Raw genomic sequence first — 14736 nt, forward strand, 5'->3', positions numbered from 1 at the left:
AAGTTCTTCTATGGTTTGAACTAGTGACGTATCTAACCTTCGCATTTGGTCTCGATTATATACAGAAAAAATATTCTTAAGAGATTTTTAATATAAATCAGTTAGAAAATACGCCCTCTTGTGTGTGTTTGTTAAACTGGGAGTAATACCGTAACGTCATTTATACGGATAACGAAGAAGAAAGCCTGGACATTGCATACGGAAATTAAAATAATTTTATGCATTAATGGCAGCCAATGAGCAAATCTATTACAACAGCAGCATCACCGTCTTTCTAAAGATGAGATATGAATATATAATAATTAACATGTTGACATGTTAGTTCCAAATAATGTCTTAAAATCAGCATATAACTAGCTGCACTATGTAATTTATTTCGCCATATTAAGGATCATAATGTTTATTTGCGATATGTTTCATGTAGATACATCAAAAGAGACTACTCCTCAGATGAATTTTAATTTTGTAAATTTATACCTCTTAGAACATTACTATTTATAATAGATATACTGAATTGTTCAGCTGAAGTAGAAAATATGCATTAAAAGGTTAAGCTTCTTTGGGAATATGTATTTTGTCTAGTATTACATGTACTTCGACTGTTAGCGTTCTATTTTGTAGAATATATCAAACTTCTTTTTCAAACACTTAAATATTGTCTCAAACGTAGCAGTATTTTGTAGTTTTGAGAGCTCTACTTTAACTTTTTGAAATGTACATGTTATGTAACATTTTCAATACTGGGATTGCCTCGAAAAATATGTAAAGGCAAACAATAAGTATAGATATAATGTCAAAATATTTTTGAAAAATAAGTTTGATGATTTCGACAAGAAAGAGTGTGGACATGCAAAGTGCATTGAATATAAGAGAAAATTTATTATTCCAGACAGAATAACCTCTCTTGAATTACACTTTTACTTATTCTGAACCGTTGGGTATACATTTTGTGAAAACCAGGAGCCTATAAGGCGGCCTTAAACATTAAACAAAAATTCACTCGAGAGCAGTTTCAAAACACTTTATACATGAACCTTTAACTTTACATTGTAGAACAAAGATCTGTTCGCAAAATATTGAATTTCACACAGTATCTCATTATGATAACTTGTGTGAGATACACATTTTTTTCAAATAAGTCTAAGAAAAGAGCAAGCACATAACCTATTTTCTAATTTTGCTATGAAGTTTTGAAAAAAAATCATTGTTTAATCAAATTATACATTTGTTGAAAAATACTTCACCCAAACAAATAGAGTGTTTTAGACCCAAATGAACTTATTTCTAACTTGACCTAGTTTTCGTAGGGCACTCTTAATATTTTTCATATACAAAAATATATATCAAATAGAAACTGTGGCCTCTATAGTGTTAATAATGTGAAATAACACAGCTGAAAATGATACAATGACCTTGACCCTGGTCTTACTACGGCACTTTTTTTTAGAATATCTTTTATCAAAGTTTACCGAGATGTTGTAACTATAAACTTTCTATGTAAGTTTGATATAGAGATTGCTTAAGAAAAGTGACAGGTAATGTGTTGCCAATTAGAAATATGGTCATGTTTACTAATGCAAGATCGAAAAGAATGGATATCTGGTGATCATATATATGCAAATTTTCATTAAGGTATTAGATCACTAATTGTAATGTTTAAAATATGGCCTTTGCTTGGTATATTCTGAAAGGTAACCGTGTTTCACACTATTTTGCAATTTTTAAACAATTTTTACTTTGCCGTTTTTTTTTATATATTTTGTATAACTTATGGTATCTCCTCAAGCTCAAGTAGAGACAAATTTCAAGGTGATGACCACTATCGAAAACATTTGCAGAGAACTCATTTTACCATTAATTTTAATAAAAGAAACATCAAACTATTGGTAAACAATTATAAAACACAAAATAAAAATGTCAGTATCATTTTTTCTATGGTGCCTCAAATAAACGGATTTAATGAGACAGAATTCATACTTCAACATTGAAAAAATAAGGTTGAATCCCGTGTTTCTGTTTTGAGTTTTGCTTACTTCTTTTAAAAATAACCTTAGGGCAGACGTAAAACCTACCTAAATTTCTTCCATAATATATAATCAAAGAGTGAAAGCAAAATAGGGAACCTTCACCGCATGTAAATCAATATTTTTAAAGATGTGTAACTCCACCCCTTCTGTTTAAGTAGTAAATTCAATTTTAACACCAAGAAATCGCTTATCAAATTCATCTTTTTCCATTTTTGTACAAGAAATCAATAACACGTCTTGAAAGAAGTAAAAACTTACTAGAAAAAAGGAAAATAAGGGGAAAAAAATTTGGTCCCAGTAGGGCTTGAATCTACGCCCCACTAAGAATTGCAGTAAAAGTAGGTTTATGGTAGGAATTGAATACTCTTTAAAAAGGAGGTTCTCTATTAGTGATCTAATACCTTAAGATTGCTCAAAGAATGAGGTCACATAAATTTCTTACGTCAGTCATCACCCCTCAAGTAGATTTCAACTTCCTTTACGGGACCGGATGTACCGAATTCCACCGCCCAATAAGAGAATGAATAAGCTGTGATTGCACAGGTTAGTCCAACCGATGCGACACTATCCCTGTCTGTGTTTCCGTCAATGACCATGTCCGCAGTATGTAGAATGCCGGCCCCGCTGTATGTAGAGGACTGCCACGCTGTAGTTCCTTTTAAAAGATCCACATCTACAACATAAACATTAAGTTATCTTTTAAGTCAGTTTACAAATCAATTTTCTACAATTTCAACATGTATAAAGGTAAGGTTATTTAAAAATGTTTTTGTTAAATTCTGTTTCTGTAATATTAACAAACCTGCATTACTGATATTTGACACTTCATGACCTTAAAGTACATTGGTAGCCAACCAATATCATCATTTAGTGCAGAATTTGATACATATTTTACTACATTGAGGGAAACCCCAGTTACTCGATGCTACACTGAATTTATATCGCTTCATTCAGCGTGCCCCCTACGGGTATGCTCTACGTGTCATCACCGGCTCACAGTCAACCCAAAATGTTAATTCCTCAATCTGACTTAAAATCAATTGACTGGCCCGAGTAAAAGGAATCGTTTGCAATGGTACGCGGTGTCCGTGATAGCCTCTTTTCTTTGCATGTCAACTGGGAGAACTCGTGAGATTCTCACTAAGCACTTGTGTTTAAGAGAGGTTTTTTGTCCGATGGGTGCCTTACATGTTACCAAGCAGCAAAAGCTACTAGGGTCAATTAAATGTGCTAATGAAACGCTGAAAAAATTCTCAAATTTAGATGGTCGCACAATGTCACAGTTGCTACGGGACGAGACCGGAACGTACTTTCACGATCCAAAGCATCGCGTTGACAATATACAATGGCTGCGAAAAGGTGACCTTAGACCAATTATTATTGCAAAATGGATTACAAGTGTCAAAATGTTTTGTATTCCATCTTCAACTCAAGGGATACTGTTGTACGAATTCCAACACTGTCAGTAAAGTCAGTTACTGGAAAGTTTTACAGGGACAAAGTACTGACAGCTGTTAAACGAAAATACATAAAAACTGCGTCAAGGACTTGTGTTCGCGGTATCCGGTTGATCAATGACAACGATAAGGCTCACGAAAGTGTCACCGTTTAAAAGATTCTGGGGGAAGTAAATGTGGTACAAATCAATTATCCCGTTTTTCTCGCCAGATCAAAGCCCTTGTGTCATTTTCCCTTTTCAAAGGCTAAATAAAAGATAAAATATAAACGGACGCAAATATTCATCGAATAAAGTACATGGGAGAGGTATTTTTCAATTACTTAAAACCATACTAAGTGGAGAATAATTTGCAGCGTTCACGTCTTGGATGTATCGACTGCGGAAGTGCATGGAAGTCAAGACCGAATACTTTGAAGGATTTAACTAAATTTGAAGTCTGTATACAAACTGTGTACCATATTCCTGCAAGATTTTTATTTCATTCAGAATAGAACAGGTGTACATGTATATAATCCACAGTATCTGGAAATAGGAGGGCCGTATTCCTAGAAATCCTTAACAGGCTTGTCTAGAGGTACGGATCCGTATCTCCAAAATCAGACTGGAGATACGGATCCATACTCTTAGACACTTCATTATTCATATTCAGCCATTAATGCAAATTCTACATGCGTATAAACTGTATATCTATTGCTAGAAATATTTTATCCCAAAGTTACGGATCTTTTACTTTTGGTATTATCCTTTCTATTGGTGGATCAATGATTTTGGTTTATGGGGTATTACCCTCTGGATTTTGTGTGATATATAAGTTGTACTTTCCCTGTGGTATATTCTTTTGCTTTGTACACTCCCTGTGGTATAGATAATACTAAACAACGACAATTGTTGGTGTCTGGATTATAACCTAAGGTGGTTGTATTGTAATTAACGATTTTTAAAAATTGTATGCTTCTTTAAGCATTTATAGGAATATCGCCACTATGGTATTAGTTAAAAGGAATGATGACGTGTGAGGGAACCTAGTCATAGCCTCTGTGCCGTCTAAACAGCTGATCGCATGTATTGACATGCTGCCGTTTGACGTCATAGGCCACTCCTGTCAAAAAATGTCAATATAAGAAGAAGAATTTATCCATGCAAGGATTTCGGAAAATTTTGTATAGAAATAAATAAACATAAATTGTCCTTTTTTATATTGAATACCATTTGAATCAGTGTAGATGCTTCTAATTTGCAAGAAAAACGTTTTCTTCACCGCTGTGATTCTGTCATGTTTTCAAACAGCGGCCGCCATTTTAGGAATTTCTCTACATTGTAATGACGTCACAAATATGCAGATCACTGGGGTCAAACGTGCGGTTTCCCACGGGTTTCTTTGAAATTGTGGTGGGAAATGCATGTCTGTTGTAGAACATAAAACCTTAACTTTATTTCTAAAGATAATCAGAAAATAGTGATGAATGTTTTTTTTTCAATCTGTTGTGTTACTATCCGGGTATGGTAAAAGTGGCTGCTCTTGATTTTTGATTGACCATAAATCAAAATGCCAGGGTCATAATTATGCGTGTAAAGAAAATATGGCACTTGACGGGTTTATTGTTTACGATACGCATCTTACCAGTACCGTAAATTTATAAACAACTGAGGGAAGCATGTAATTGATTTTTTTCATTATATACTAAGGTGTTAGTTAAAACAAATTTATTTGAGCTCGATTGTGACAACAGCTTCAAGTTTATTTGACCAACTCTCGAGTCCGCTTCCTGAAAAAGCAAGTCTACTAGTGTCATATATGAGAAGATGCGGTCGTGACCTCAGTGGGGCTTGAAACTATGAACTGCGACCGACACCTTAACCACTAGTCCAGCGCTCCCTTTACGAAGATGTTGACTTCAATTTGTTTTCCATCAGGAGTTTGAGTAACATGATAAGGGCAGGAGCAAGCGCTGTGTGCTCAAACTTCATAACCATTGACTCTTCGAGATCGATGTCTACGGTTAGAAATATTATATAAATTATTTATAAAGTAAATACAGAAATTGACATAACTCACCCCTACCAATTTATATCAAAAACGTAAAACTTGTTTCACCATTCACTTGTCTTAATGACAGTCAGATACGGACTTGTGGCCCGGATCCAGCTCGTGCTCCCCCCTCCCCCAACCTCTTTGACTGAGAAGTGACCTATACTCATTATATTAACTCAAAATGCACCAAAGGCCACCATTTCATGTCTGTATTTCAAAACTTCCCGGGGGAAAGAGCCCCCTGATCCCCCTATAATTAGGGGGATGTCTCACCAGTCTGTATTAAAAAAATATCCGGGCGAGAGACCCCCTAACCCCAAGCCCCTTACATGGGCAGAGGTCCCCTCCAATACCTACCGGCTGTCAGCGCTATGCGCCTCGACGGTGACGTCTTCGTTATAGACTGGTGCGTAATTAATTGTAAATTGTGTTTACGACACAGGAACGCTAATTTAAAGCATATTCGTCTGAGAGAAGCCGATTGTTTTTGAATACTTCATCCAATACCAGAAGGAGAGTAAAATTAAAACACATGTTTCCGTGTGTTAACATCTGCAGAATCATCAATGTCTCATGGACTCGTACATAAACAATCCATCGGGAAATTGCAAATAATATATATGTAATATGATTAGAATAAACTTGCACTATCTCTATGGAAATTTCCGTTCTCTTAAAGTCATACTTGTATACTAACATTTTCAAATTAGGACGGGAAAATCAGATGAATTTAAAATTAAATAAGCAGGGGTCGCATGGAAGACACGTACAGATTTGTCGCCAAAATTTTGAGGTAACCAATAGCTAAAATGGTACTAAGAATTGCATGTCTCTCCCCATTCTATGAGCAAGACCATGTTGATCGTCGCGGAAAAAATACGCCTCAATCGGGACTCGAACTCCCGACCCCAAGATTCCCTGCCTCAAAGACGCAGAACTTTGAGGGAAAGTGAGCGTCCGGGCGTGTATATATGTGTGGGGTGGGGAGGGGGAGGGGAGTAGTCGTTAATATCACTGACTTAAGTGACTTCCGTTCAACATGAAAATAAGTTCAGCTGTACAGTAATTATTTTTTATAGTTTCATTCTTAATAACCAAGACATTTATTCAACGTCCTAGATCTACAAGAAATTAAACATCGATAACCTTCTTTGAGTTGCAATGACCAGATAATCTTCCTTCATTGACAATAACTAAAACAATCCCCTTGCAATAACAATGGCCAAAATAACTTTCCTTGAACGACAACGGCTAAGATAACATGGATATGGCAAAGACAATCTTCTTTGAGTGACACATGATATTGACCATGATAGTATTTCATGAATAGCTATGGCCAAAATAAGAATATCTTTTTTAAATACCAATGATCTAGATAATCCTCATTGTATGCCAATGGTCCAGTTACCACACCCTGAATGACAATGATCCAGGTATACTTTATTAAAAGACAATGGTCCAGATAACCTTCCAAAAATATTTTTTTCCACTGGAAGACAAAGGCCAATATAACCTTCGATGAAAGACATTGACCATGAAAACCTGCCCCAATGACAATAACCCAGAAGACTTTTTTTTAAACGAAAACGGCCAGAATAATATCGCGGGCTTAGCGCAAAACGCTTGTAACTGACATTTGTTACAAAAATCGCGTTTTTACAATTTTTAGCCTATTTTGAATGTCTACATAATCCTGTGAAATATTAGGTTTAATCTCTGAAGATTTATGTGTTATTTAATTTTTTGCCGAAAGGTTGTATCTGCAAGTGTTTTTTTTTTTTTTTTTGTGCAAAACGGTTGTAACTGCCAGTTATAACCGTTTGGCACAAAAGTGTCTTATAAACAAACAAGTAAAAAGGGAACTAAATTATGTTGATGACATCACCAGTGACATCATTTGTTTTGTTTGTTTGGTGGGTGTTGGAGGGGTTCTGTTAATGCAATATGTAATATTTAATAATGGAAATATTACAATGAATTCTAGCTGGATGGGTTCATTGCACCTTGTTAGTTATGTTTCTATTTAGTTGATAACATTTTAGCGAAATACTGATGCAGAACGAAAGTCAATATGATATGACATTTGAAACACTATCGCACATAACTTTATACTGTACAGATTTCTCCTTCGCCATATTCATATTCAAGATGTGCTAGCCTCACAGTAAATACAATTGCGTATCAAGTGGGGTGCGTTCACACCACCCTTTTTTCGGCAAATATTGCATTTTTCACTTTGAATGTCCATTCTTTGTTGTTTTTTCATCACGCCACTTTCGCAAACTTGCATTTATTTACAATAAAACAGTAAGATGTTACAGAAGTACAAGAGATGGTACATATATAGAGTTAAGTCAGTATGGGATGTCAATGAAGGAGTTCATTTGAATAATGAGTACTGTCTGAAGCAGTCACAATTAAAGTTTAACCACGAAATGAAATTTTACAAACATTTTAAACTGTAACTGGTTATTTGATTAAAAATATTGTACAGTGCAGCGGCAGCCGTGGAGGAGCTCGAGATCTGGCTCTCATACATAAATCTGTATTTACTCTTCCTGTTACTGCATCTAGTTGTGACAAAGATTTTAAGCAATCGGAATTCATGAATTGTAATTCGAGTATCAATGGATTTTCTGCACAAGTGACAGTGATGTTAAGACCACCACCAACAAAACAAAATAGTTTACAAACTAGTATGTTTCTAAAGGAAGAATGGCCTGCTTTCCAAGGCTGATATGCTACTGTTGATAAAGATGTCATCATTGTGGGACACATGAATTTCCATCTTAATTATGTTGATATTCTATCAGATAGAGATGCTGTCAGATTAACCAGTGTATTTCATTTCACTTCAGTCATGTGATATGCATCAACATGTGAATGGACTTAACTATGCCTGTGGCCATACATTAGATGTGTTATAACCAGGGACAGCAGCAGAATAATATCAGGTGTTGAGATCATTGATCCAGGTCTTTGTGACAATTCTCGTAATATGTCACAAGACCATTATGCAATTCATTTCAATGCATGTGCCACAAAACCAGCACCGGTCGGAAGATGGTTTCTTTTTAAGAAATTATGCTCTGTTGAAGTATGTTCCTTGAGACAAGGCATCTCAGCGTCCCTTGTAATAAATGCATTTTCAGAAGGAGCAGACCTAGCTGTTTGTGGAGCTAAACACTTAAATCGCAGCCTTGAGCCGAAATGGAATAAATGTAACATTAACAATCGACCATCAAATTTATTGGGACCAATGTGCTTCTGTAAATACATTCCTAATTCAGGCCCGAACTTCTCTGATAAGGTTAAGTCATGTGGTACTGACCACAAAGGTTTGGCCAATATAAGCAAAAGCCAAGTGACAGTCAAGATGCTCCCCGTGCCTCCAACGCATCCTCAAATGAACTTGCACAGAGGTTTAGGGACATTTTTATCAATAAATTGAAAATATTAGCTATGGCATTATTATTTAACATAGCCCGACTAATTGTGATTTAGCAGACTTTACTTGTTCAGAGTATCAGGAAGTAGAAAAATGTCTTGTTAATTTGGCTCATATGCAACTACAGAAGAAGTAAAACAAATCATACAAAAGTCTCCAAACAAATCCTGTGAACTGGACCCTTTACCATCATGGCTTTTGAAAAAAATGTCTTAATGAGCTCTTGTCGTTGATAACAAACATAAAAAATTCATCAATGGAATTAGGTTATATACCAAAAGAATTTAAGAGTGCGGGGATAAGACATCTGCTAAATAAACTAGGTCTCAAATATTCTCAAAAACTAAAGCCTGTGTCTAAGCTCCCTTTCATTTAAATAATCTTAGAAAAGGTAGTTGATGCGCATCTTCAGCGGCACTCGGGTGAAATTAAGCTACATGAGGGACTGTAGTCTGTGTACATAAAGTCTTTGTGCTACAGCTTTCGACACGACTGACCACCACATACTGTTACACAGACTCGAACATCAATTTGGAGTAACAGACAAAGCACATGCATGGATGTCATCATATCTAAGTGCCCACTATCAAACTGTGTGCATTGATTGCGAGTTGTTGACGCCTTTGAGCTTCGTTTTAAACTATTGCCCCCACCCCATCCCTCCGATCAAATATTTCTGGAACCGGGCCTGTATTCAGTAATTTGTAACTGTTCACAAAGTTCTGTTAACGCGTTCGCAAAGACAATGTTAAATGTTTCGTTGTCTCGCGTTCGTTAGATCACAATAAAATATGCAACATAGCTGTCGGCACGGCATCACAAAACATCTTATTTCGTCTAGGCGCGCTCACCAACACGCCGAATCGAAATGTTGTCAATGGCAACCAGTCAAACGCGAAATAAAATGTTTTGTTCTGTTGCGCTCTATATCAAGTTATGGTTCAGTGTTAGTTTTATTTGATCGTGTTAGCGCGCACACTAAGACAATATATAAATATGTTGCTATGGTACGTTTGAGCGCGCGACATAACGAAATGTTCTGAATTTGCCGCCATATTCTACCATAAAACGTAATAATTCGAGAAAAAATTTGCATCTTTCTATACGGAAAACATAATGTTCAGTACTTAAATATATTGGACAGTAACGCAGTATGAATGAGATAAACTTATTCAGAATGTATAATGCTGAATATCACCTCTTGCTTTCAGAAATCACGCAGAATGAGAAATGAGAAAGGGATGGATGATAAAGAAATTGTTGTTGGTAGGTTTATGAAATATTTATTCCTAAGCTGGTACAATGTACATGTACGTATGTAATATTTCAGGCCCAGATCCAGGGGGTCCATGCCCCACTCCCCCAACCCCAACACACACAACCAGTTGGCTGAGAAGTGACCTATACTCATCGAAGTAAGAACTGATATTTTCTAAACATTTAGATCCAAAAATGCACCAGAGGCCGACATTTCATACCTATATTTCAAAATTTTCTAGGGACAGACCTCCTGATCCCCTACAATGATGGGAGAACCTCCACCAATACCTCAAAATTTAGACCAAAAAGCTGCAAATCCTACCAATTTTTTAAGAAAAATTACAGTGGAAGACCCCCTGACCATCTTATACGAGCGTAGCCCCCCTCCCCATCCTATATCTACCCCCACTCGGCACTTTGAGCTTCGTTCTAAAGTATTGCCCCCACCTCATCCCTCCGATCAAATATTTCTGGAACCGGGCCTGTATTCAGTAATTTGTAACTGTTCAAAAAGTAAGAGAAATGACAACTGCATTTGGAATAAAACATAAAGACAGCTATTGAACAAATGGCAGAGATAAACAGGGACGTTTCGCAGTTTTCGGATTCGTAAGATAAACACGAAGAACGCTTTCATTCATATCAAACACTGCAGAAGCAATTGTTGCAACATGTATAATTTTAAAGCTTATCCCGGGCGTTCGGTAGATGGGCTCTATCGTACTGGACGTATCTCCCAAAATATTACAGACATCTTGGAGACATGTCGGTACAGACATTTGGCTTGCAGTTGCTTCTCTAGCTTTTGTACCATCTAATCCTGGTGACTCCTCCGCATCTTTAACATGCTTGTAATAATTTGTATGTACGTAGTACGAGTCTCTATTGGCGCTGTTTGAATATGAAATATGCTGCACATCCACGACTGTTATATCCTGTAAAAGATACCACGTGTTTATGATCATTTTATCCTGTCGTTTTAATGATCGTTTTATCAAGTTATATAAAACGTGTTTATGGTATACAATGTGCTTAATATCATCTAACCCTGTTAAATATACAACCTGTAAAATATGATCTTTTTAAATATACAAGGTATTTATGATCGTTTTAGCCTATAGAATATAAAACGTGTTTAGGAAAATATTATATACACATGCTGTACATTTAACATTAATACACATTAAATTATCTGAAATTTAAGTAATGGATCCGTTTATTGATTCTTCGGACTTACATACAGTTTAACGTGCATTAAAATCGGATAATGCCGGAATACCATACAAAGAATACGTTGTTTACTAGTTATCGTTACCAGTTCACTCCTATACATAATTTATGTCAAACTTTTATCTTCATTTATTCTATGGAGATTACATGTCCTTGAAGATAACCGTCACTGAAGGTTGTACTTTTGAAGATACCAGTCATGAAGTACTGAGTAAATGTAAACAAACTTCGGATAAAATGTAAGGAGTGATAAAATATATGTTGAAATGTGCGTTAATATGTTATACATTTTTTAAAGTAATCATAAAGGTAGGAAAGAGAGAAGCGGAAAATATCTTAAAATGATGCAAAATAATTTTATACATATTGAAACATAAATGTACATTATCTGGATAGACTTCCAACGTCCACATATCGTCTGACTTCCTGCTTGCAATGTTGATGTTTATTCCATACGAACAGCCCACAGGATCGTTCTTCATAACAGCGACACACTCTTCTATACTTTCACATCCAATTAAGGCACGGAGAAGTATATCAACTGGCACAGCGCCATGATTTACTTTCTTTGGCACGAGAGAATTTATTGACACGGCAAATGTTTTATTGACATAAAATGTATTCCCAGCAAGATACCCTGGAAATATGCATGCGAGATACCTTTCGTTTCGTCTTGCAGTTACCTGGTTTATAGTTTCTTGGTTCTTTATGTTAACTTCACATAATGCGCTTTTGTCTAGATCTACATCGACCATATACATCCTGTTTTCAACCTCCGTTCCCCAGTCTTCATTATGTGCAAGAACTCTACAATCTGATGTATTCACCATTATGTCTGTGCACCCAGCAATTTCGCTGTCATGGCCAACTTCTTTCTCATTTGATTTGTTCGAATGGTGCAAAAGTATCTCCGAAACCATATCCTGTAGAAATAGTCTTTCGAAAGACACATCAGATCCTTCGGCCATTCCCTTAATTTCTTCCACAATATGAGGATAACATCTCTCCGTTGTTTCAACAGCTGCATTATACAGCTTCCTTCCTTCTTCAGTTTTGTAGAAAGAATATAGTAATTCCGCTGTTTTGGTTGTTACATGCTCTTGTATAAAATGCTTAAATGTATTTCCAATTTTAAAACCAACATCAAAGTTATTGTATGCTTTAATATAAAGTACCGGTATTGATTCACATGTTGACGACATCTTCACAACTACTAAGTCACTCTGATAATGCGCAGCTGTGTTTAACTACCCGATAAAAGTGTGTTTACATTTTTATCTCGTTTATATTGATTTAAGTATTCTTACGTTTGACATTTTGCTCGTTTTTAAGGCCACACCAATTTTTTTCTGAAGAAAGTGAGGCCGGACCAAACCTTTCTTTATATTTTTTTTGTGTTTGAGCGAAAAAATATATTTTCATTGGTTTTGCTCTCGTGCACCTAAAGAAAAGCTTATATAGAAAGTTCAACCATTTCATACTAACGAAAAGTCACCAGGGATTGAAAATATATAAAACCATCGCCAACATAGACGCAGTTATATCTGTTGAGCCTTAACAAATAACTAATCCTTTATAGATGAGTACTGTCCGTAAATACTAACCTAGCACTTATGCATATTTCGCATGTTTCCGTCAATTAATGTCCGGTGTCAGAACCTATATAAAGATATATCTATTGAAAAAACAATAATATACATTTCTTTATTAGCATTATGTCGCATGTGCAGATATATCGTTCGGCTACCAATCTCGGGTGTGTGGGTTATGTGACCATATTATTTTTTTTATTTCATCTGTAAACCTAACAGACGAGAATATTGTCACACTTATCATGATTTATCGGTCATTTATTGAAAGAAATACAATGTACTCTACTATTCAACATTCTGCTACGTACATGTCGATAACTTAAGTCTTCAGAACCGGACAAGTGTTCGTTCATTAAATGGATAGTTCAAGGACCTGGCGTCAGTACACTAGGAAACAGATATGTTTAATAAACTATTGTATGTAAGAATAAAAGTAATATCGATACAATTACATTACACTGAATTAAGAAAATGATCTGAACCCATGGAAACGTGCGTAGAAGTCGGAGAGCGTACCACTACGCTACCGTGCAATTGTTTAACTATATCCGTTATTGTAATGAGTGTAGATATTTTCAGGATACAATAATCGTGTAAAATAACGACAAAGCCAAGATTAACGAATGCTAGGTCAATGATTACGGACAAAAGCTAAACGCAGCATTGAAGCATATGTACAGAATATTTTTATAACCCAGTTATGAATGTTTCAAAATCATAGTATTTGTTTGTACATATGTACAATAACAAAAAAGAAGAAGAAAAAGAAAGAAATCAGTACTTAAGCGTGGCATGTTTCCTGCTGGATAAGTATACTTTTTCTTTAATCAATAACGAAAACATAAAATACGTGGAGAGTCTCAGCGATGAGAAGCATTGAAAAATTGTGACTGGTGCACAATGGAAGATTCATTACCAATTGTTCAATATGCATATTACTCATTTGTCCAACAGCGCGTCTATGTGAGAAATGCCCGACTGCTATATTTTCCCGATGGATACCATTGTTCTCGTAGTATACTTTGGGTTGCAATGGCATTTTATTTCTGAACTGGTGTCAGTGGACACGTCCTTGCATATTTTCATCAAAATATACGTCGCAAGAAACACATTTCGCTGAGATCGAGAGAACTGTTAAAGATTTGCACATTTCTTGACACATGTCACAATTTTTTCTATCCAGTTTTAACGACTGGCTCCATAGCTCAGTGGTTAGAGCGCCTGTCTAGTAAACAGGAGGTCGAGGGTTCGATCCCCTCTGGAGCCTTTTGATATTTTTATCAAAACTTGATTTTTGAAAAAATGTCCACGATTAACCTCACGACTATTGTGAGTGGAGCGACTATTACCGCGTTCGATAGATAACAAAATTCAATGTAGATTTGAAATCACGTTTGGGTTTCTTTAATTAGATAAAAGATGTTTGATTAAGTCCATTACACGTCTACGTGTACAGTACTGTTTGATTTTTTTTTATAACAGAGTGAGACTACTAAAGTGTTGTCTGCTTTATTGGATAAGGCACTCCAAACTATCTTGTCAACAGTTTGGGATATTTAGAGACGTTCAATGAAATAGTTGACATATCGATAAACAACATTCAAAGGTGATGGATATCTGAAATTGCTCATGCTAGCGATAATATAAAAAGACTAAACAAGTTATTTTTCATAAATATTGTCTTTTTG

The 14736-nt window shown here is 35.7% G+C and overlaps 1 protein-coding gene and 1 non-coding gene across 2 annotated transcripts; one reads left to right on the plus strand and one right to left on the minus strand.

The window, feature by feature from the left end:
* Window positions 1-10004: 10004 nt before the first annotated feature.
* Window positions 10005-12678, minus strand: LOC123557848 (uncharacterized). The gene is made up of 2 exons (XM_045349583.2): window positions 11840-12678; window positions 10005-11161 (listed from the first exon to the last, which is right to left on the minus strand). Exons 1-2 carry the CDS (start codon window positions 12656-12658, stop codon window positions 10784-10786), a joined length of 1197 nt encoding a protein of 398 aa, XP_045205518.2. The 5' UTR covers window positions 12659-12678; the 3' UTR covers window positions 10005-10783.
* A 1564-nt stretch (window positions 12679-14242) lies between these two features.
* On the plus strand, window positions 14243-14315 carry Trnat-agu (transfer RNA threonine (anticodon AGU)). Its single transcript has one exon. It is a non-coding gene; the product is annotated as a tRNA-Thr (tRNA).
* The last annotated feature ends 421 nt before the right edge of the window (window positions 14316-14736 follow it).

The sequence above is a fragment of the Mercenaria mercenaria genome, chromosome 5 (genome assembly GCF_021730395.1).
Source record: "Mercenaria mercenaria strain notata chromosome 5, MADL_Memer_1, whole genome shotgun sequence".
In the NCBI taxonomy this organism is placed as follows: Eukaryota; Metazoa; Mollusca; class Bivalvia; order Venerida; family Veneridae; genus Mercenaria; species Mercenaria mercenaria.